The sequence below is a fragment of the Eulemur rufifrons genome, chromosome 1 (assembly GCF_041146395.1).
Source record: "Eulemur rufifrons isolate Redbay chromosome 1, OSU_ERuf_1, whole genome shotgun sequence".
NCBI classification, from domain to species: Eukaryota; Metazoa; Chordata; class Mammalia; order Primates; family Lemuridae; genus Eulemur; species Eulemur rufifrons.
Window position 1 is genome coordinate 94828146 of NC_090983.1, and position 17714 is coordinate 94845859.

General features: G+C 55.3%; 1 protein-coding gene across 1 annotated transcript in view; it reads left to right on the plus strand.

Annotated features, from left to right (window-relative positions):
• The window catches only part of GLI2 (GLI family zinc finger 2), a 171280-nt gene extending 163849 nt beyond the window's left edge, over positions 1-7431 (plus strand). Inside the window, exons 11-13 of the mRNA XM_069473695.1 lie at positions 1441-1722; positions 3166-3502; positions 4964-7431. Of these exons, the coding sequence (XP_069329796.1) occupies positions 1441-1722; positions 3166-3502; positions 4964-7431 (3087 nt within the window). The remainder of the gene's footprint in view (positions 1-1440; positions 1723-3165; positions 3503-4963) is intronic.
• The last annotated feature ends 10283 nt before the right edge of the window (positions 7432-17714 follow it).

A 17714-nucleotide genomic window follows, 5' to 3' on the forward strand; every position in this document is an offset into this window, starting at 1 on the left:
TTCCTCGTCTGTGCAATAAATGTAACAGTGCCCTCCGCAAAGGCCACCAGGAGGTCCACGGGTGCTGAAGTCCGGGCGGGGAGGGACCTCTCTGATCTCCGGGTGCCTGCTGTGTGGCCATGCATGCCTCTGCTCCTTACTCCTCAGGGCTGCTAGGTGGGCGCTGCCGCCCCGTCCTGCAGATGAGGAAACAACACTCAGGGAGGGGAAGTGACAAAGTGACTTTCCCCAGTGCCAGGTGGCTTGTAAGTTGTGCCGCAGGTTTGGAGCCCAGGAGTGCTGGTTCCTCTGCAGCTGCGAGAACAACCTGAGACACTGCTTCACACCCCCACAAATCCCCGGGCCACCCGCAGGCAGGCATCCTGCGGTGGAGCAGCCGACCCCTGGCCCAGCAGGAGTAGAGCAGCTTGCCCCATGGCCCCCCAGCTGCCCCATGGCCCAGAGGGAGTAGAGCAGCTTGCACAAGTTGGCAGGCCCTGCCCCCAGCAGCTTGGGCAGCCGGCAGTGACATTAGGGCTGCCTGGGCCTGCCATGGCCATCAGCCCCCACAGAGGGAGCACAGGGCAGCCGCTGTCTCCCAGGCGGGCAGGGCCGAGAGAGCCCGGGAGGGATGTCAGGCCAGAGTGCCTGGTGGCTACTGCACCCGCCTCCCAGTCTCGGCCCAGCCACACAATTACTGTCACATAAGCAGACTCAGAAAAGAATGTTTCTAACAGCTTGGACACATTCTGGGCCCAAAAGGTACTTTGCTTCAATGTTTGTAAGAAGTTAGAGGAATTTTCAAAGGCATCCGAACCCCTCAGAGTCGCTACAGCAAGAGCCAGCCTTGGAGGGGAGCATATTTGTGTGTGTGTGTGTAAGTACACATAGGTGTGTGTGTGTTTAGATGTTGGGTGTGTGTGTGTCTATGTGTGCATGCGAGTATATGTGTGTGTTTGTGAGCCCAGGACTGAGGTTCAGAAACCCTGGGTTTTCATCCCATTACTGTATGACTTTGAGCAAGTTTCTTAGCTTCCCTGAGCCTGCCTTTCCTCGTCAGAGAAATCAGGGGTTCTAGCACTATCTCACAGGGTACAATGAGCTCATGCACTTGCTACTGACATAACGAATCCCAGTGTCCTATTCCCAGGGAGCAGCACTGTGACCACACGAGGCATGTGTATCCCCCCTGCAGTCTTTCTGATCTGTGTCCCCAGCTTCTTGTGGCAGGAGCTCCCTTGACCATGTACTTACCTACATGAAAAGGGAGCAGACAAGGCCAGGCTGGGCACAGGCTCCTGCAGGCCTGGGGCAGGCACGGCTCTGTCCACAGGGCACCAGCTGCAAATACAGCCAGGCTCTGCCAAGGGACATGGGATGGCTTCAGGAGAACAAGGAGTGTGCCCATGCAGAGTCTGTCCCGTAACCCCATCCATAACACAGGCCTGGCTCTCTTCCCAGAAACCCTACATCTGCAAGATCCCGGGCTGCACCAAGAGATACACAGACCCCAGTTCTCTCCGGAAGCACGTGAAAACGGTCCACGGCCCAGATGCTCACGTCACCAAGAAGCAGCGCAACGATGTGCACCTCCGCACGCCACTGCTCAAGGAGAATGGGGACAGCGAGACCGGCACCGAGCCTGGTGGCCGGGGTTCAGAGGAGAGCGCCGAGGCCAGCAGCACCAGCCAGGCCGTGGAGGACTGCCTGCACGTCAAAGCCATCAAGACTGAGAGCTCCGGGGTAAGCAGAGCTGGGCAGCCCAGCTGGCGCAAGGCAGTTCCATAGCCGCACCCAGGGCCCAGAACCCCAAAGACAGCTGTGGGCTCTACCCAGCTCCCCCCTCTAAGGGCGCGATGGTGTCCCTACTCTCTCCAGCTTGGCTTTCCTCCCTTGACCACCTCTGGCCTCACGTGGAACCTGTCTCGTCCAGGTCCTCTTCTGCTCTGACCCGGCTCCTGCTAGGCAGGTGTGGCAGGGCTCTGGGTGATGGGGGTACCTGCCCCCACGTGGTCGGTCTGCGCAGGGCGGGGTGGCCCTGCATGTCTGCCTTTCCCCACGCCCTGTCCCCTGGACTGCACTCCTTTTGTTCTAACCACCTGTTCTTTGTCTCTGCCTCTTTTTCCTGACTGTACCTCCCCTAAGGATAGACGGTACTGAGGTGAGCCGAGGTGCTGGGTGGGGCTGCGGGCGGCTGGGGTGCTGGTCTATGCGCTGCCTGGCAGAGACCAACCTGGCAGTCCAGGCTCACAGGCCGGGAAGCAGGCAGGGCACTGCGGTAGGACCATCAGAATAGGCAAGGGCCGGCAGCAGGCGTGGAGCTGGCAGGTGCAGGAGCAGTGGGGGCCAGGCTGCAAGGACAGAGTAGAAGAGAGGCATAAGTCCGGGCTGCAGAGGTGGGGGACTGCCCTACAGAGGGCTCTGAGGGCCAAGCAGAAGAATGTGGATGGTGCCATGGGCACCATCTAGAAGGTTCCTACTTGTGTGGAGTTTGTGTCCATGATGGCTTCCTAAGGAAAAGGCAGAGATTTGGGGACACTTGGCCCAGCAGTGAGTCTGGAGGAGCTACATCAGGATAAGCTTCATCTGGGCTCGGGTCCCAGGTCACAGCGGAAGTAGCCCGAGTTCTACAGCATTCTGCACTGTGTCCGTGTGCCATGAGCTCCCTGCCCCACTCCACCCAACCCAGAGGGAGGACTGCTTTGGGGTGGCCATTTGGGCAAGGGCTGCATCCCACAGTCCTCCTTCCCTGGTCATCCCTTTCCAACAACCTGCCTCTGGCCTATTGAGACCACCCCGCCTGGTAGAAGGCACCTACTCAGCAGGCTGTCGTCATTCCTTGTGTCACCATGCACACCGCACTGTTGTTGGGAATGCTTCAGTACCTGCTTACGTGGCAGACTGCGTGGCTTCTGCATGCTGGGTACTTTCTGTCCACCTGCTAACCCTACACCAGAGGCAGCTCAGGTCCATCTCATAGTTGAGGACACTGGGGTTAAGAGGTGAAGTGACTTGACCATCTTATGCAAACAAACAGGCGATGGTTTACAAGCGCCTCCAAGAGGCAGCTTCCTATCCCCCACCCCGCCATGTGCAAGGCTGTGGCTGTGTGCAGGCATGGGTGCGAGACCAGGCAAGAGTGTAAACGCTCTCTAAGTCTATGCCTTCTCATTTTGTCCTCTGCAGCTGTGTCAGTCCAGCCCCGGGGCGCAGTCGTCCTGCAGCAGCGAGCCCTCTCCCCTGGGCAGTGCCCCCAACAATGACAGTGGCGTGGAGATGCCGGGGACGGGGCCCGGGAGCCTGGGAGACCTGACAGCACTGGATGACACGCCCCCAGGGGCCGATGCCTCAGCCCTGGCTGCCCCCTCCGCTGGTGGCCTGCAGCTGCACAAGCACATGACCACCATGCACCGGTTTGAGCAGCTTAAGAAGGAAAAGCTCAAGTCACTCAAGGATTCCTGTTCATGGGCTGGGCCGGCTCCACACACCCGGAACACCAAGCTGCCTCCCCTCCCGGGAAGTGGTGAGTGAAGGCCCGGGCTCGTGGGTGGGGTGGGAGAATCAGGGGCAGCATCAGTTAGGCTCGCACTCACCAAGCACCATGTGCTGTCTCACTGGATGCCCACAATAGGATAGATCTTACCAGCCCATTGCACAGATAAAGAAACTGAGGCTCAAAGAGGTGGAAGTGCCTTACCCAACTCAGTGGCAGAGGTGAGAGTTAGCCTAGGCCTGTGTGGCTCCAAAGCCCATGCTCTTTCATCTACACCTTGCTGCATCCCTGTAACCCCCTAAAAACAGGCAGACCCTGTTTGCATCATCCTCTTCCTCATCCAGTCATTTACTAGGCACTTCCTGTGGGTACCATGGCAAAGGCCCTGGCAGGATAGCAATATAATCCTGGTTCCAAAGGAGTGTGTGGTTGGAGGCCATGCCGCCAGATTCACACTCTACCACAGAACAAGCCAGGGAGCACCGAAGCCAGAGCTTATGGTCGAGCTGTGCAGAGGAGAGAGAAAGCCTGGCCAGCTAGGGTAGAGCAGAGAGGACTTCATGGAGGAGGCAGCACTGTGCTCAGCTTGAGGAGGTGTTGGCCAGGCTTTGAGATGGAAGGCGCTTCAGCAAGCATGTCTTGAGTGCTGACTCTGTGCCTGGCATTGTGCTGGACTCCAGGGACTCAGCCCCCAGGCTGCCCGTTGTGGACGCTGCGATGGACCAACTGCTCTCCCCCAAAGAGAGGATTTGTTGCCCCAACTGTTGGCAGATGGCCTTGAACTCTTAGCCTCCTACAGGGATCTCCTGGGTTGCAGACAGCAACCCTACCCCAGGTCACCCCCCCCCGGGCGGCCCACATCCAGTGACTGGTCACTGCAGGAGTGTAAATGCCCAGCCATCTCAGCCCAGCTTGGGGCAGCACTGAAGGGCCACTGGGGGTCCTGACCTCCCTCTGAGATCAGCCTGGGCTCATTTCTCTGCCCACTCCTGCAGCCTGTCCTTCCTTCCATGGGTGTGGCTCTCAGAGCACTCCCTCTAAGCGGCCTACTCATTAAACTCCAGCTCCGGGGAGCCCAACTGGCCACGCCCACCGTGGGCCGGAAGAGTACAGCACAATGGCCTGGGCCTTCCTGGGCCGCAGGTCCCCTCCTCCTGATAACCCAGCCCTAGGGAGAGGCACGTCTTAGCCACAGCTGGAGAAAGTGAGGACCAGAGTAAGGAGAATTCAGGGCCAGCCAGGCCGTGGAGCTAAGACTGAGACTCGGAGCTCCTGACTTCCCCTCCCACACCCTCTGCTATAAGTGCCTCCATTTGTTTACTTACTGCTCCTTCCTTCCCTTCTTTCATTCAAAAATCATCTACTGAGTGCCTACCCATCTACTTTGTGCCAGGCCCCCCTCTAGCACCCTAGGCTCAGCACTCAGCGTGGTAGAGCAAGCAGAGCACTGGCCCCTTGTCCCCGGGAGCTGACCCCTCTGCTCTCCTGCAGGCTCCATCATGGAGAACTTCAGCGGCAGCGGGGGTGGCGGGCCAGCAGGGCTGCTGCCCAACCCGCGGCTGTCCGAGTTATGTGCCAGCGAGGTGACCATGCTGAGCCAGCTGCAGGAGCGCCGCGACAGCTCCACCAGCACGGTCAGCTCGGCCTACACGGTGAGCCGCCGCTCCTCCGGCATCTCCCCCTACTTCTCCAGCCGCCGCTCCAGCGAGGCCTCGCCCCTGGGCGCCGGCCGCCTGCACAACGCCAGCTCGGCGGACTCCTACGACCCCATCTCCACGGACGCGTCGCGGCGCTCCAGCGAGGCCAGCCAGTGCAGCGGCGGCTCGGGGCTGCTCAACCTCACGCCGGCGCAGCAGTACAGCCTGCGGGCCAAGTACGCGGCCGCCACGGGCGGGCCCCCGCCCACGCCGCTGCCCGGCCTGGAGCGCGTGAGCCTGCGGACCCGGCTGGCGCTGCTGGACGCGCCCGAGCGCGCGCTGCCCGCCGCCTGCCCGCGCCCCCTGGGGCCGCGGCGGGGCAGCGACGGGCCGGCCTACGGCCACAGCCACGGCCACGCGGGGGCTGCGCCCGCCTTCCCCCACGAGGCCCCGGGTAGCGGCGCTCGGCGGGCCAGCGACCCCGTGCGGCGGCCCGACGCCCTGGCATTGCCGCGCGTGCAGCGCTTCTACAGCACCCACAACGTGAACCCCGGCCCGCTGCCGCCCTGCGTGGAGAGGCGAGGCCTCCGCCTGCAGACGCACCCGAGCGCCGACAGCGGCCTGGCCCACGGGGCCTATTCGCCCAGGCCGCCCAGCATCAGCGAGAACGTGGTGATGGAGGCCATGGCAGCGGGGACAGACGGCGCGGGGCCCGAGGCTGACCCGGGGCTGCCGGAGGACGACCTGGTGCTGCCTGATGACGTGGTGCAGTATATAAAGGCGCACGCCAGTGGCGCTCTGGATGAGAGCGCCGGACAGGTATATCCCGCAGAAGGCACCGGCTTCTCTGACAACCCCAAACTGCCCGGCTCGGGGCTGCACAGCCAGCGCAGGATGGTGGCTGCAGATTCCAACGTGGGCCCCTCTGCCCCTGTGCTGGGAGGCTGCCAGCTGGGCTACGGGTCACCCTCCAGCCTGAACAAAAATAACATGCCTGTGCAGTGGAACGAGGTGAGCTCCGGCACCATGGACGCCCTGGCCAGCCAGGTGAAGCCACCACCCTGTCCTCAGGGCAGCCTGGCCGTGGTGCAGCAGAAGCCAGCCTTTGGCCAGTACCCAGGCTACAGTCCACAAGGCCTGCAGGCGAGCCCCGGGAGCCTGGACAGCACCCAGCCACACCTTCAACCCCGAGGCGGATCCTCTTTTGCACCCAGGGTAAACTACATGCAGCAGCTGCAACAGCCAGTGACAGGTGGCCACTGTCCCAACATGACCACCACTATGAGCCCCCAGACAGGCTATGGCCAAGCCCACCCCCAGCTGAGCCCCAGCACCATCAGTGGGGCCCTGAACCAGTTTCCCCCATCCTGCAGCAACGTGACAGCCAAGCCAGGCCACCTGGGGCACCCTCAGCATACAGAAGTTGCCCCCGACCCCACCATGATGGGCAGCCGTCACAGGGAACTCGGGGTCCCAAATTCATCCCTGGCTGGGGTGCCACCACCTCATCCAGTCCAGGGCTACCCACATCAGAGCCATCACCTGGCGGCCCCCATGGGCCAGGAAGGCTACCGCCAGGGCCCCAGCCTTCTGCCTTCCCACCAGCCTGGCTTCATGGAGCCCCAGCCAGGCACGATGGGGGTGTCTGCAGCAAGCTTTGGCCTAGTGCAGCCCCGACCACCCCTTGAGCCCAGCCCTGCAGGCCGCCACCGTGGGGTGCGTGCTGGGCAGCAGCAGTTGGCCTATGCCAGGGCCACTGGCCATGCCATGGCTGCTGTGCCAACCAGCCAGGAAACAGCAGAGGCTGTGCCCAAGGGAGCAATGGGCACCATGGTGTCGCTGCCACCTCAGCTGCTTCCACAGGACACGGGCAGGGCCCAGGACCACAGCATGCTCTACTACTATGGCCAGATCCACATGTACGAACAGGACGGAGGCCTGGAGAATCTTGGAGGCTGCCAGGTCACACGGTCCCAGCCACCGCAGCCACAGGCCTGTCCAGACAGCATCCAGCCCCAGCCCTTGCCCTCGCCAGGGGTCAACCAGGTGTCCAGCACCGTGGACTCCCAGCTCCTGGAGGCCCCCCAGATTGACTTCGATGCCATCATGGATGACGGCGATCACTCAAGTTTGTTCTCGGGTGCGCTGAGCCCCAGCCTCCTCCACAGCCTCTCCCAGAGCTCCTCCCGCCTCACCACCCCCAGGAACCCCCTGACCCTGCCCTCCATCCCCGCGGGCATCAGCAACATGGCCGTGGGGGACATGAGCTCCATGCTCACCAGCCTAGCCGAGGAGAGCAAGTTCCTGAACATGATGACCTAAAGCCCGAGCCCCAGCGCTGAGTGGACCCAGAGGGGCCGTCGCTTCCCAGATCGTGGGGGTTTCGTGCGTGTTGTCTTTTTCCCAAAAAGTATTAAATAGGCCTGAGGGATTTTGCCCATGGCTGGTTCAGATGACATGTTTTAGAGAAGGTTTGTGGGCATACTTCCTGGTCTTTTGGATTATTTTTCAGAACACGTAAAGTCTCAATAGGAAAAGAAAGGAAGGAATGAAAATGCATTCACACGGTGCTTCCCAGCCTGTGGTGTGTGTGGGACTCCGCTGTTCTGGCTCCTTCGCCTCTGTCATTAGGCTAATGAGAGATTACATTGGCCAAGGGCTTTCCAAGTACATGCAGAAAGAGGGTGGGGGAGCCGCGTTCGGGTTGGAATCTGAACGTGTGCTAGATTTTCTGCTCCAGGAAGAAGAGCTGTTCATTCTGCTACCTGCAGAAGAAAGGAATTCCTGGCCCACTCGAATTCGTCTATGAAGCTTAATGCTTGAGTCTCTAACATCCCTTGCCATGGAGGAAAAAACCAGATTCTACCTGGATGGTTCGGAAGCACATCCTGATTCCAGGTTTGGTAGAGCTGGCATCTGTACCCCATCAAGCCGAGTCTGGGACCTGCAGCCCATCCTAGTGTATATGAATGAATAGAGTATGTAAGTGTCACCAGAAAAAGTAAAGAAAACATTGTACTACTCGGGGCAAGCCCAGAAGCCTCCCTGGCCTCTCCAGACAGTGTTCACAGTGTTTGCATGTGGAATGTAGCCCTTCCTGAAAAGAACACTTGTCTCCAAATACCTCGGGGCTGCTGTTGCTGCTGTGGGGTGTGGATGGACCAGGGCCTCGAGGAGAGGTGAGGGTGCACCTGGGGCCGAGCCTAAAGCCACCCTGGGGGTCTCCCAGTAGGAAGAGAAAGTCGCATGTTTACCCGACCCTGTTTCTCCAGTGCACTATCCCCCACTTTTCCATGGAAAACTCCAGGGCTTGACGGCAGCCTTTGCCCAGGCTCCCCTGGCTGCACTGCCCACTCACCAACAGCCCAGTGGTCTCCGCCTAGCCACACCGTGCAGTCCCGGTGTCTTCTGGATTCCCTTCCCTCCACCCTCCTGGTCATTTGTCAGAGAATGACGACATGCATGGTGTTTCGGGTAAGGGTGGAAAGGTGAAGGGGTTGATCCCTGGGGCTCTGGTGACCAGCACTGAATTTTCCTGTCCAGTGTGACCAAGCCCCACCTAGAAATGGAATTTGGAACTGGTTTCGGAAGACGTCATTCCTGAACGTGCCATGGGGTGAATTGATGCGTCTTCCACACCACACAAGCAAATGCACGAACACGTACCCCAGACCTTCTCGTGTTGAATTTGTGGCATCCTTGGCAAACCAGTGGCACCACTCTGAGCTTGACTCTGACTGTGGCCCTGGCTTCAGTGAGGACCGTCTTAGGAGCGTCTGTGCACAGGGCCAAAATCATCTGGGCCATCTGCATCTCAGCACATCGGTCTCTGTTAAGGTCCAGAGACAAGGGACGTTGCCAGGGGCCCGTGGCTGTGTGGTGGTGTTCCTTCATTCCCTTCCTGAGACAGGATTCCGCTCGCCATTCCCAACCTGTGTATATTCTGTACAGAAGACGCCATCCCTGAATATACTGTAGGTGAACGTTCAGCCGAATTTATATTTCCAAAACATTTTTAGCTTTTTCTACATGCTATGAATTGAGATGACATGCTCAACTTGTAAATAAGTCTTTTTGTACATTAAAAAAGTAATTTTTTCGTAATTTATCTTGTCTATCTACTTCTCCCTTGACAGTAGTTAATGAGAACCTGGGCAGTAAATTTGGTGCATTTGAACGGAAATTAGGCTGTATTTTTTCTTAACGGTGTCAAAATTGACTATCCCGCCTTAGCCAAGAAATGTTTAATGCTGAGGCATTTACTGGCTGTTTCTTTGCTGTCTCCGTGGGGGTGGACGGGGTTTGACACTTTACAGTGAGCGTCTGGCTGTTCTGCCAGTGACTGGTCTGAACATCTAAGTCAGTTTGCCGAGAACCACAGCACATCCAGGTGTAGACCAAACACTCCTCCAACCGGACTCCTCTCTGAGGGAGCACATTTGAGTCTGGTGGGGGTGGGACTGGGAAGATGGGAAGCCCCCCAAGACTCTAGTTCCAGGCAAAAGGAGAGAGTGAGGGCAGGTGGCACCTCCAGGATGCTCAGCAGCCAGCCTTGAGCACAGGGACCTGTGGGGCACAGCCATGAGCAGGAGCCCGGTGCCCTGGGGACCACCTGGCAGGTGGACAAGAAGAGCCTAGGTCTAGCAAGCTGCTGGCAGCTATCCTGCCTCTGCAGTAAACCCCAGGTGAGCCCATGAGTGAGCCGTAAGGCCCTGCCTGGGGTTGGGACAGATTCTGCAAATGAGACGGGAGGTGAGTGGGGGGTGCAGGGAGGGGAGCCCCAGGACAGAGAGGGTTGGAGGGCCAGGCATGACAGGCAGCCACACTCCCAGCCCTGCCTCCTATCCAGGACAGAACCCTTAGCACACAAGGTGGACAGTCTTGAGGCCAAAACCACACGGGACATCACCCTTGCCTGGAGGGCCTTCAGCTCAAAACTGGTTCTGTGGGATGAGACCAAGTGGACAGGAGGAAGGGTTTTCTGGACAAGTAAGCGCAGGAAGCCCCCAAGGAAAACAGCATTTAGCAGCTTTTCTTGCTGCAGGCATCCCAGGGCGTCACTGTGAGGCAGGGAACCATGATTCTCTCACCCAAGTTCCCTGCTGGAAAGACGACAGTCTCAGTGCTGAATCCTCCTCCTCCCCTGTCTGACAGTGCATGCTCGTGCCCGTGCGGGAGGAGCTGGGCGTGCTCGGCTCTGCCCTTCGCTGCCCTTCCAGAGCTCACCTTCAGCGCTCACTCCTTCTCTGCTTCACCACAAGTTCGTCTCCGGAAGCAGCTCTGCCCTGCTTTGTTGGGAGGGGGAGGCCTGATGTGTTCAATGCTGCCTGGGATTGGACAAGCCAGGTATTAAGGAGCCCACCACTGGCCACTCAGCGGGAGCCACCTCCTCTGTGTCGTGCTGCGTGACAATGTGAAACCCCAGCACCATGCAACAATAAACATTTATTTAACTCATGAACCTGTGGGTGTTCTGAGGTTGGCTGACCGGGGCTGGCTCCCGCATCTGCTGGGGTCAGCTAGTCTGGACGGCTCGGCTGGGGCAGCCTGGCCTTGCTCCACGTAGCGCTCAACCTTCCTGGCAGGGCCAGGATGCTGGCCGTGGCAGAAGCACAGGAGGGCAGGCAGGTCCCCAAAGCTAGTCACATGGCCACACGCATCGTCAGTGAAGTGGGGGAGCATACTCCTGTGGAAGTGAGGGAGGGTGAGTATTTCTCACAATAGCACGATCTACCCCAGTCGGCAGCGGAGTAAATTTCAACCTCTTCCCCGCTGTAGGAAGCTGGGGGTCTGAGGGCCTTTATGTTTCAGTCTCAAGTCCCGTTTTAGTCCACACTCACGATGCATTTGCCTGTGGCACTCTCTCAAACGTCGTGTGGGCTTGCTGTCTATGTGAGTCCAGTCCACAGCGTGTGCCAGAAGCCGTGCCCACAGGTCCTTTGGTGACATGCCTCTCTGCACTGGATGACTGGACCCCCACACCAGGCTGTGCGGGCCATGCCCTAAAGGTTTCAGACACTGTGTTGTGTCTGAAAGGGTACTGTCGACGCCACCTGCTCCTTTCAAGGACTTTGAGGCAAAGGGCGTTAGGATCAAGTGCACATCCTCGATTTTATCTCTGCTTTGAGGCAGGTTTCACTGGCACTGCCCTGGGTTTGGTCTTCGCCTCCCAGGCCAAATCTTGATTTAAGGATCTTTTACTGGCTGGAGAAGACTAAAGATGAGAAATAACTTTGTTTTCTAAATTCTGCTTGTAAGCTGGCCAGTTCCATTCTGAACTCATCTCTTACTCGTATAGTACCGTATCATTTGCAGCTCAAAGAAGCTCATGTTTACAATGTTCTGCCTGGAAACCACCCACTAATTCATAGGTACATTTTTCTCCTTCCCAAATTATCACAGGCAATAATTTTACCAAATGTCTCTCCACCGAATAACACGGGTCACCACTTTTCTTGCCATTTTCCCAACCTGCTCTAAATTTCCTTGATGCTCAGTTCTAGACCTGTGCTGTGTATTTTAGGAGCAGCAGTCCCTCATTCTAGATACCAGCTTCTGAAGCCTAATAGTGCTGCCTAGTAAAAACAGCTCACAACAAGAAGCATTTCTGTAGCTCATGGGTCCGCGAGTCGGCTGAGGTGGGCTCACCTGGGCTGGGCTTGCTGGGGCACCTGGGCTCTGCCCCTGCTCCCCCACTCCCCTGGGGCCAGAGGGCTATGCCAGCATTTAACGGGGACGACAGAAGCACAAATGAGCAAGTGAGAACACAGGAGGCCTCTCCGGGCCTAGGCTAGGACCAGGAGGAAGTCACATGGCTGAGCCCCAAATCAATGGAAGAGGGGAGAGCACTCCTTACAATAAGGGGAGACAGGTATCTGAGCGGATAATCCAGCCTACCCCAGCCTCAAACCCAGCTGTTATCGCAGTAAGACTGACACTGCAACCTCCATCCATCTCCTGAGTCTGTTGGTTCTAAACTCAGAAGAGGGAAACAGAAGTGGGGTCACTCACCCACACCCTGTAACCACCGGTGTGCTGGAGCCAGCCACTGAGCCCATTACGTGTGTCTCTTCCCAGCTCCGAGTTCAGAGACCTCATGCTGGTAACTTGAAACTGGCTGTGCTGGGAGAATTTACACCACGGGGATCAGCAAACGCTACAAACCAGGGCTCCCCCCTCCTCACCCCCAGAGGACTTGAACACTTGCCAGCATGTCTAATAGTGTACCCAAGTGCTGTGAGTTGGCAGTAGCTTGATGTGGCCAGTGATCTTTTCCAAGTTCTGTCCACAGAACTCATTTTGTGGAGCATCTTCTGAGTCCAGAATGCCACGGGCATGGTTACCTAGATCATCTAGTTTAGTGGTTTCCAAACTTTAAAGTCACAGAAACATCTGCTCAAATGGATTAGAGAACACAGTTAAAAGTAGAATTCATCTGACTAACGTGGGGAGCAGGAGGCCCAGAACCCACACCCACCCCCTGTTCCTGCTGGCCCTGGCCACCCCTGGGAGCAGCCAGAAGCTGCACAGACTGGAGCCCACAGAGTGGAGTCTGAAAACCAGACATCTAGTTCAACACCAGATAAATTAAAGCCCAGAAAAGTTGCGAGCAAGTTAGTAAAAGAACTACCATTCCTTCTTCTAGAATCTCAGAAGTAAGCCGGCTTCCCCAGCACCCAAGCATAGGGCACGGCCCTGTTGTAGTATCAACCCTTCACCTCTCTGCCTGGTACCTGTGGGTTCCTGGGGGCGGGGGCAGCGCCTCATCTACCTGGTCTCCCCAGCGTCCAGCATGTGGAAACTCGCCTGCAGTTTTCATTCTGCTAGTTTTTCTCCAAACTGGGTGGTTCTAGAAGGCTTCATGGAGGAGGGGGAAGGGAACAAAGCTTTGAGAGATGGGCAGAAATTGGATCTGGTGAGTGGCCCTTTCAGAATGCATTTGAACAGAGGCCAAATCCAAAGGTGTCCATTAAGAATTCTGAACACAGATGAAGCTGCAGGAGCCTCAAGACTGTCCTTGAGAGATGTTTAGTTTTGTTTTTTATTGGATGCTGGATGAGAGAGAGGAGAGAGAGAGAAATGCCCAGAATGATGCGTTTCTTATCTTTATCATAGATTCACCTTCTCTAACTATTGCAACTATTATTCTCTCAGGAGGAAACATACTGGTTTTCTGGAAAAAAAAAAAAAAAAAAAAGGAGGAGGAAGGGAGAGAGGGAGAAAGGGGAACCCCAATAGGAAGATGTATATATGAACAAAAATGTCTGTCTTCCAAAATCCACTCGTTCCATTCTCTTCCTCTGCTCCCTATTAACTCATGTGGAAGATTTCTGGCCCTGGCAGCCATGTCCCCTCCAGCCCAATCACGGAGTCTGGGGACTGCTGCACTTTAGGATCCAGTCCTGCCATAACTGGTGATTGGGCAGGCTGGGGGCTGAGCAGAGACCAAAGGCTTTGGGGCAGAGTCTCATGGTAGAAGCAGTAGCTTCCCTGTCACTATGAGCTGATGGTCTCTGATGGACCCTTCCAACTCCAAAGTGCACTCCACAGGCCTTCCCTGGTTCCAGAAACCTTATCACTGAAGCATGTTTCCTTAGGGTGCAAGCACTGAGTCTTAAAAAAGATGCCAGTGTCACCCAGGACATCCAAACTTGTAGCATGAATGAATGTGTGAGTCCACAAGAACATTCTAAGCCCTCATCAGCTGCTTCCTGAGCCACCTGAGAATGCTCTGCAACTGGGTGGGCGTGGAAGGCCCGCCTGTGTGGCTTGGCTTTCTTCCATACATGGGACCCTTTTTACTAATTAGTTCAATTCTGGAAATAAGCCTTGAGCTCAGAGGTGATCTGAGGTTCCTGAATCTGGTCAATCTCCCAGTGTCTTCCTGTGCATCTCCTCTCCCTCCTCCCCTCCCTCCTTCTCCTCATCCTCCTCCTCCTTTTCTCCCTCTCTCTCTCTCTCTCTCTCTCTCTCTCTCATAGGAGGGAGTGATCAGCTAATGGTGGGGACATGAAAGATCAGTGTAGTTTGAATAGGAAAAGAGATTTGATCCAGATTGTGAGAAGTTAATAGGAGTTTGTCTGAAGGGACTGGAGATTTCTCATCAGAAACCATAGAGGCCAGCAGTAAGTGAAATATTTTTTAAAGTGCTAGCGGGTGGCGAACAACAGTGTCAACCCAGAACTCTTTATTTATGAAAATATCCTTCAGGGATAAAGGTAAAATAGACGCTGAGATAAGTGGACATTCTCAGAGAAAGGAAAAGTGCAAGAACTCCGTGCCCACAGACCTGCTGTGAAAGGCAGAAGGGAAATCGTAGCAGAGGAAACTCGGAACGTCAGGAATGAAAGACTAACGACAGGAATGGTCCGGGTTAATTCAGTGGGATGTTCTTCCTTCCAGTTCTTTACAATACATTCTACAGTTAAAAGAAAAAAATATAACATTGATGGGGTTTTCAGCACATGTGGATGCCCTAAGACAACTATTACACAAAGTAAGGTGGGGTAAGAACCTATGTGAGGTTCTATAACCACATTCCACTGAAGGGGGAAAGTACTGGCTTTTACTGTGAAAAGTTAAGTGTATATTGTCACCCTGGTGCAATCAGAAAAAACCAAACAAACTATACAGAGGGATGTAGGCAAAAGCACAATAGAAAAATCGAAATGGAATACTAAAAACTTGTTCAAATAACCCAAAAGAAGGCAGGAAGGGGAAAACAGGAATAACAACAATAAGAAGAAGAAACAGAGAAAACAAACAAAACAAAGAAGCAAGTGGTAGACTCAGTCCAAGCATATCAATAATTACATAGAATGAAAATGGTCTAAAAGCTTCAATTAAAAGACAGGGAATAAAGTTGGAGCGTTCCCACCGCCTGGTTTTAAGACTCACCATAACGCTGCTATCGTCCAGACAGCGTGGTGTTGGCGACGGGAAAGACACAGACAACGGAGCCAGAGTTGGCAAACTGGAGCCTAAAGACCAGCCCTGGCTGTGGCCTATTTTTGTATGACAGGTGAACTAAGAATAGTTTTTACATTTTTAAGAGGTTTTCTAAAATAATAAAATAAAATAAAAAAAATAGGAAACAGAGACCATATGGCTCACAAAGCCTAAAATATTTACCATTTTGCACTGCACAGAAAACATTTGCCAACCCCTGGAATAAAGAATCTGGAAATGGACCCACGTGACAATTGATTTTTGATAAAGGTGCAAAGGCAATCCGATGGAGAAAGGTGGTCTTTTCAACATATGATGTTGAAACAATTGGATATCCATAGGCAGGAAAAAAAAATGAACCTCTACCTAAACCTCATACCCCATACAAAAATTACCTAAACGTCGACACATAGATCTAACATAAAATATAAAACCATAACATTTTAAGAAGCAAAGATAGCACAAAAAATCTTTATGCCCTGAGAGGTTAAACAAAAATACTTATACATGACACACACAAAAAAATATGATCCGTAAAAGAAAAATGTGAGAAATTGGACTTCGTAAAAATTAAAAATACGTTCTCTGCAAAGACACTGTTAAGAGAATGAAAAGACAAGCTACAGACTGGAATAAAATGTTTTTTCCTCACATATCCAACAAAGGGCTTATGTCAAGAACACATTAAGAACTCTCTAGATCAACAGTAAGAAAATAAACAATCCAATTTAAAAATGGGCAAAAGGCTTGAACAGACGCTTCACTAAAGAGGATGTATGGAGGGCAAAGCCGCCCCACGTCGTTAGCCACCAGGGCGACACGGATTTAAACACAGATCCAACCACCCAGGCTCCCACTGTTTCAGCTCCTCTCTCTGCCGAGAAGGTACATCTTCACTGCCCCTTGGAGCTGGGGCCCTGCCTACGGGCCGTGATGAGCGGCATGAACCCTGCCGCTCTCACCTGTTAGATAGGTTTGACGAATTGCCCACCCCCAGATCATTTTGAGGAAGAAAAGAGACCCAATGTATAAAATCCCTCGCCCTTAGCAGTGTTCAGCGAGCTTTGCCTCCTTCCTCTCCGTGCCAGGAGCCGTGACCATCGCTGTGATATTCCGTTGGCTAACAGACCGGAAACAGAGATACCCCTGGAAAAGATCACCTTCAGTCCCCGCATTGAAAGAACTCATTTCTTCGGTGACTTTGGTCTTAAAAATCAATCTGAGTGTACTTTTGAGACATGGTGGCGTTGCAATGTGTCCACTTAGCTGGGCTTAGCTGGGCTTCCGGAATCCCTGTTCCTGGTTAGGTTGGCTCAGGAGAGAGATTCCTGCGGGAGACTTGGGGAAAGGAGGGACGCAGCAGGCACTTCGGGCCCACACGTGTTGTCAGTCAGCTGTCAGCTCGCCCCTCACTGTGGGGCCACCGTCTGGGCTGCAGCCAGTCCACTTGCCACAGCCCCCTTCAGCCTCCCCGCTTCTGGGCCAGGCGTGTGTGTTTAGTCCCACGATGAGGGACCCTGGCTTCAAAAGGACACTCATACCATCAAGGTCAGAGGCAACAAGCACTGAGGGGTTTCAGTCTGTCCTTGTGGGCTCCAGCTTGTCCTGGCTCCCCACCCTGCAGACAGCTTCCCTTCCTGGCCACCTGCCTGTGGACTCCAGTCCCAGCACCAGACATGACAGGGGCCTTGCAGAGACTGGCCAGATCCCTGTCACAGATCCATTTGTGTCTCTGTCTAGCATTACTTATCTGTCTACCTACCTTTCATCTATCTATTATCTGTCTATGAATATCTATTATCTGTCATCTATTTAGCATCAATCTATCTACCTGCCTTTCATCCATCTATCAATCATCTATCCGCCCACTGCAGTGGCTCTGCATCCCTGCCGGAGCCCTGGCTGGTACCTGACGTGGGAAGAAGACAGGTGTGAAGGTGTGGCGCAGCTCCCGGGGGCTGGCCTGGGACCTGCCTCAGCTACTGTGGGCCGGGAGCCGTCCTAAGTGTCTGCCCTGTCTCGGGCGCTGTGCCAAGCACGTCACATTTATTGGGCAGGTTACCTATCGCCACAAAAACCCTGGAAACAAACCATCCTGAAACTCATAGTCTTAAAGCAATGGTCACGTGTTCTCACTGATTTATGGGTCAGCCAGGGGAGGCCTGGTCTGTGCTGGGCATGGCTGGTGGCCTGCTCCACATGTCATCCCGGGGCCCAGGCTGAAGGGGCAGTGGTGAGCCAGGCGGAGACTCTTCTGGTGGCAATGGCAGAAGCTCAAGAGGGCACTCAGGAAGTTGCAAGGCCCCCTACGGCCTGGGCTCAGGACTGGCCACTGTCACCTCCATCCCATTTCCCTGGCCAAAGCAAGCCAGTCCCAGGTCTCTGACTCACCTGACTGTGAGATGGGGAGCGCTGGATGGCCAGCATGACCGGGTGGGGACAGAGTAGGGTAGGGCGGTGGGGGACATCATGAGCTCGGATTTGGACATGTTGAGTCCAATGTGCTTCTGAGATATCAAGGGACAAGGCTGAGAGGCATAGGGGTTTACAGGCCTGGAGGGAGCTCAGAGGAGAGCCCGGGCCACAGTGCCGAGCTGAGCGTCAGGGGCACGGAGCAGACCCTGGCAGCCAAGGATGAGCTCAGGGGGCAGGGCAGA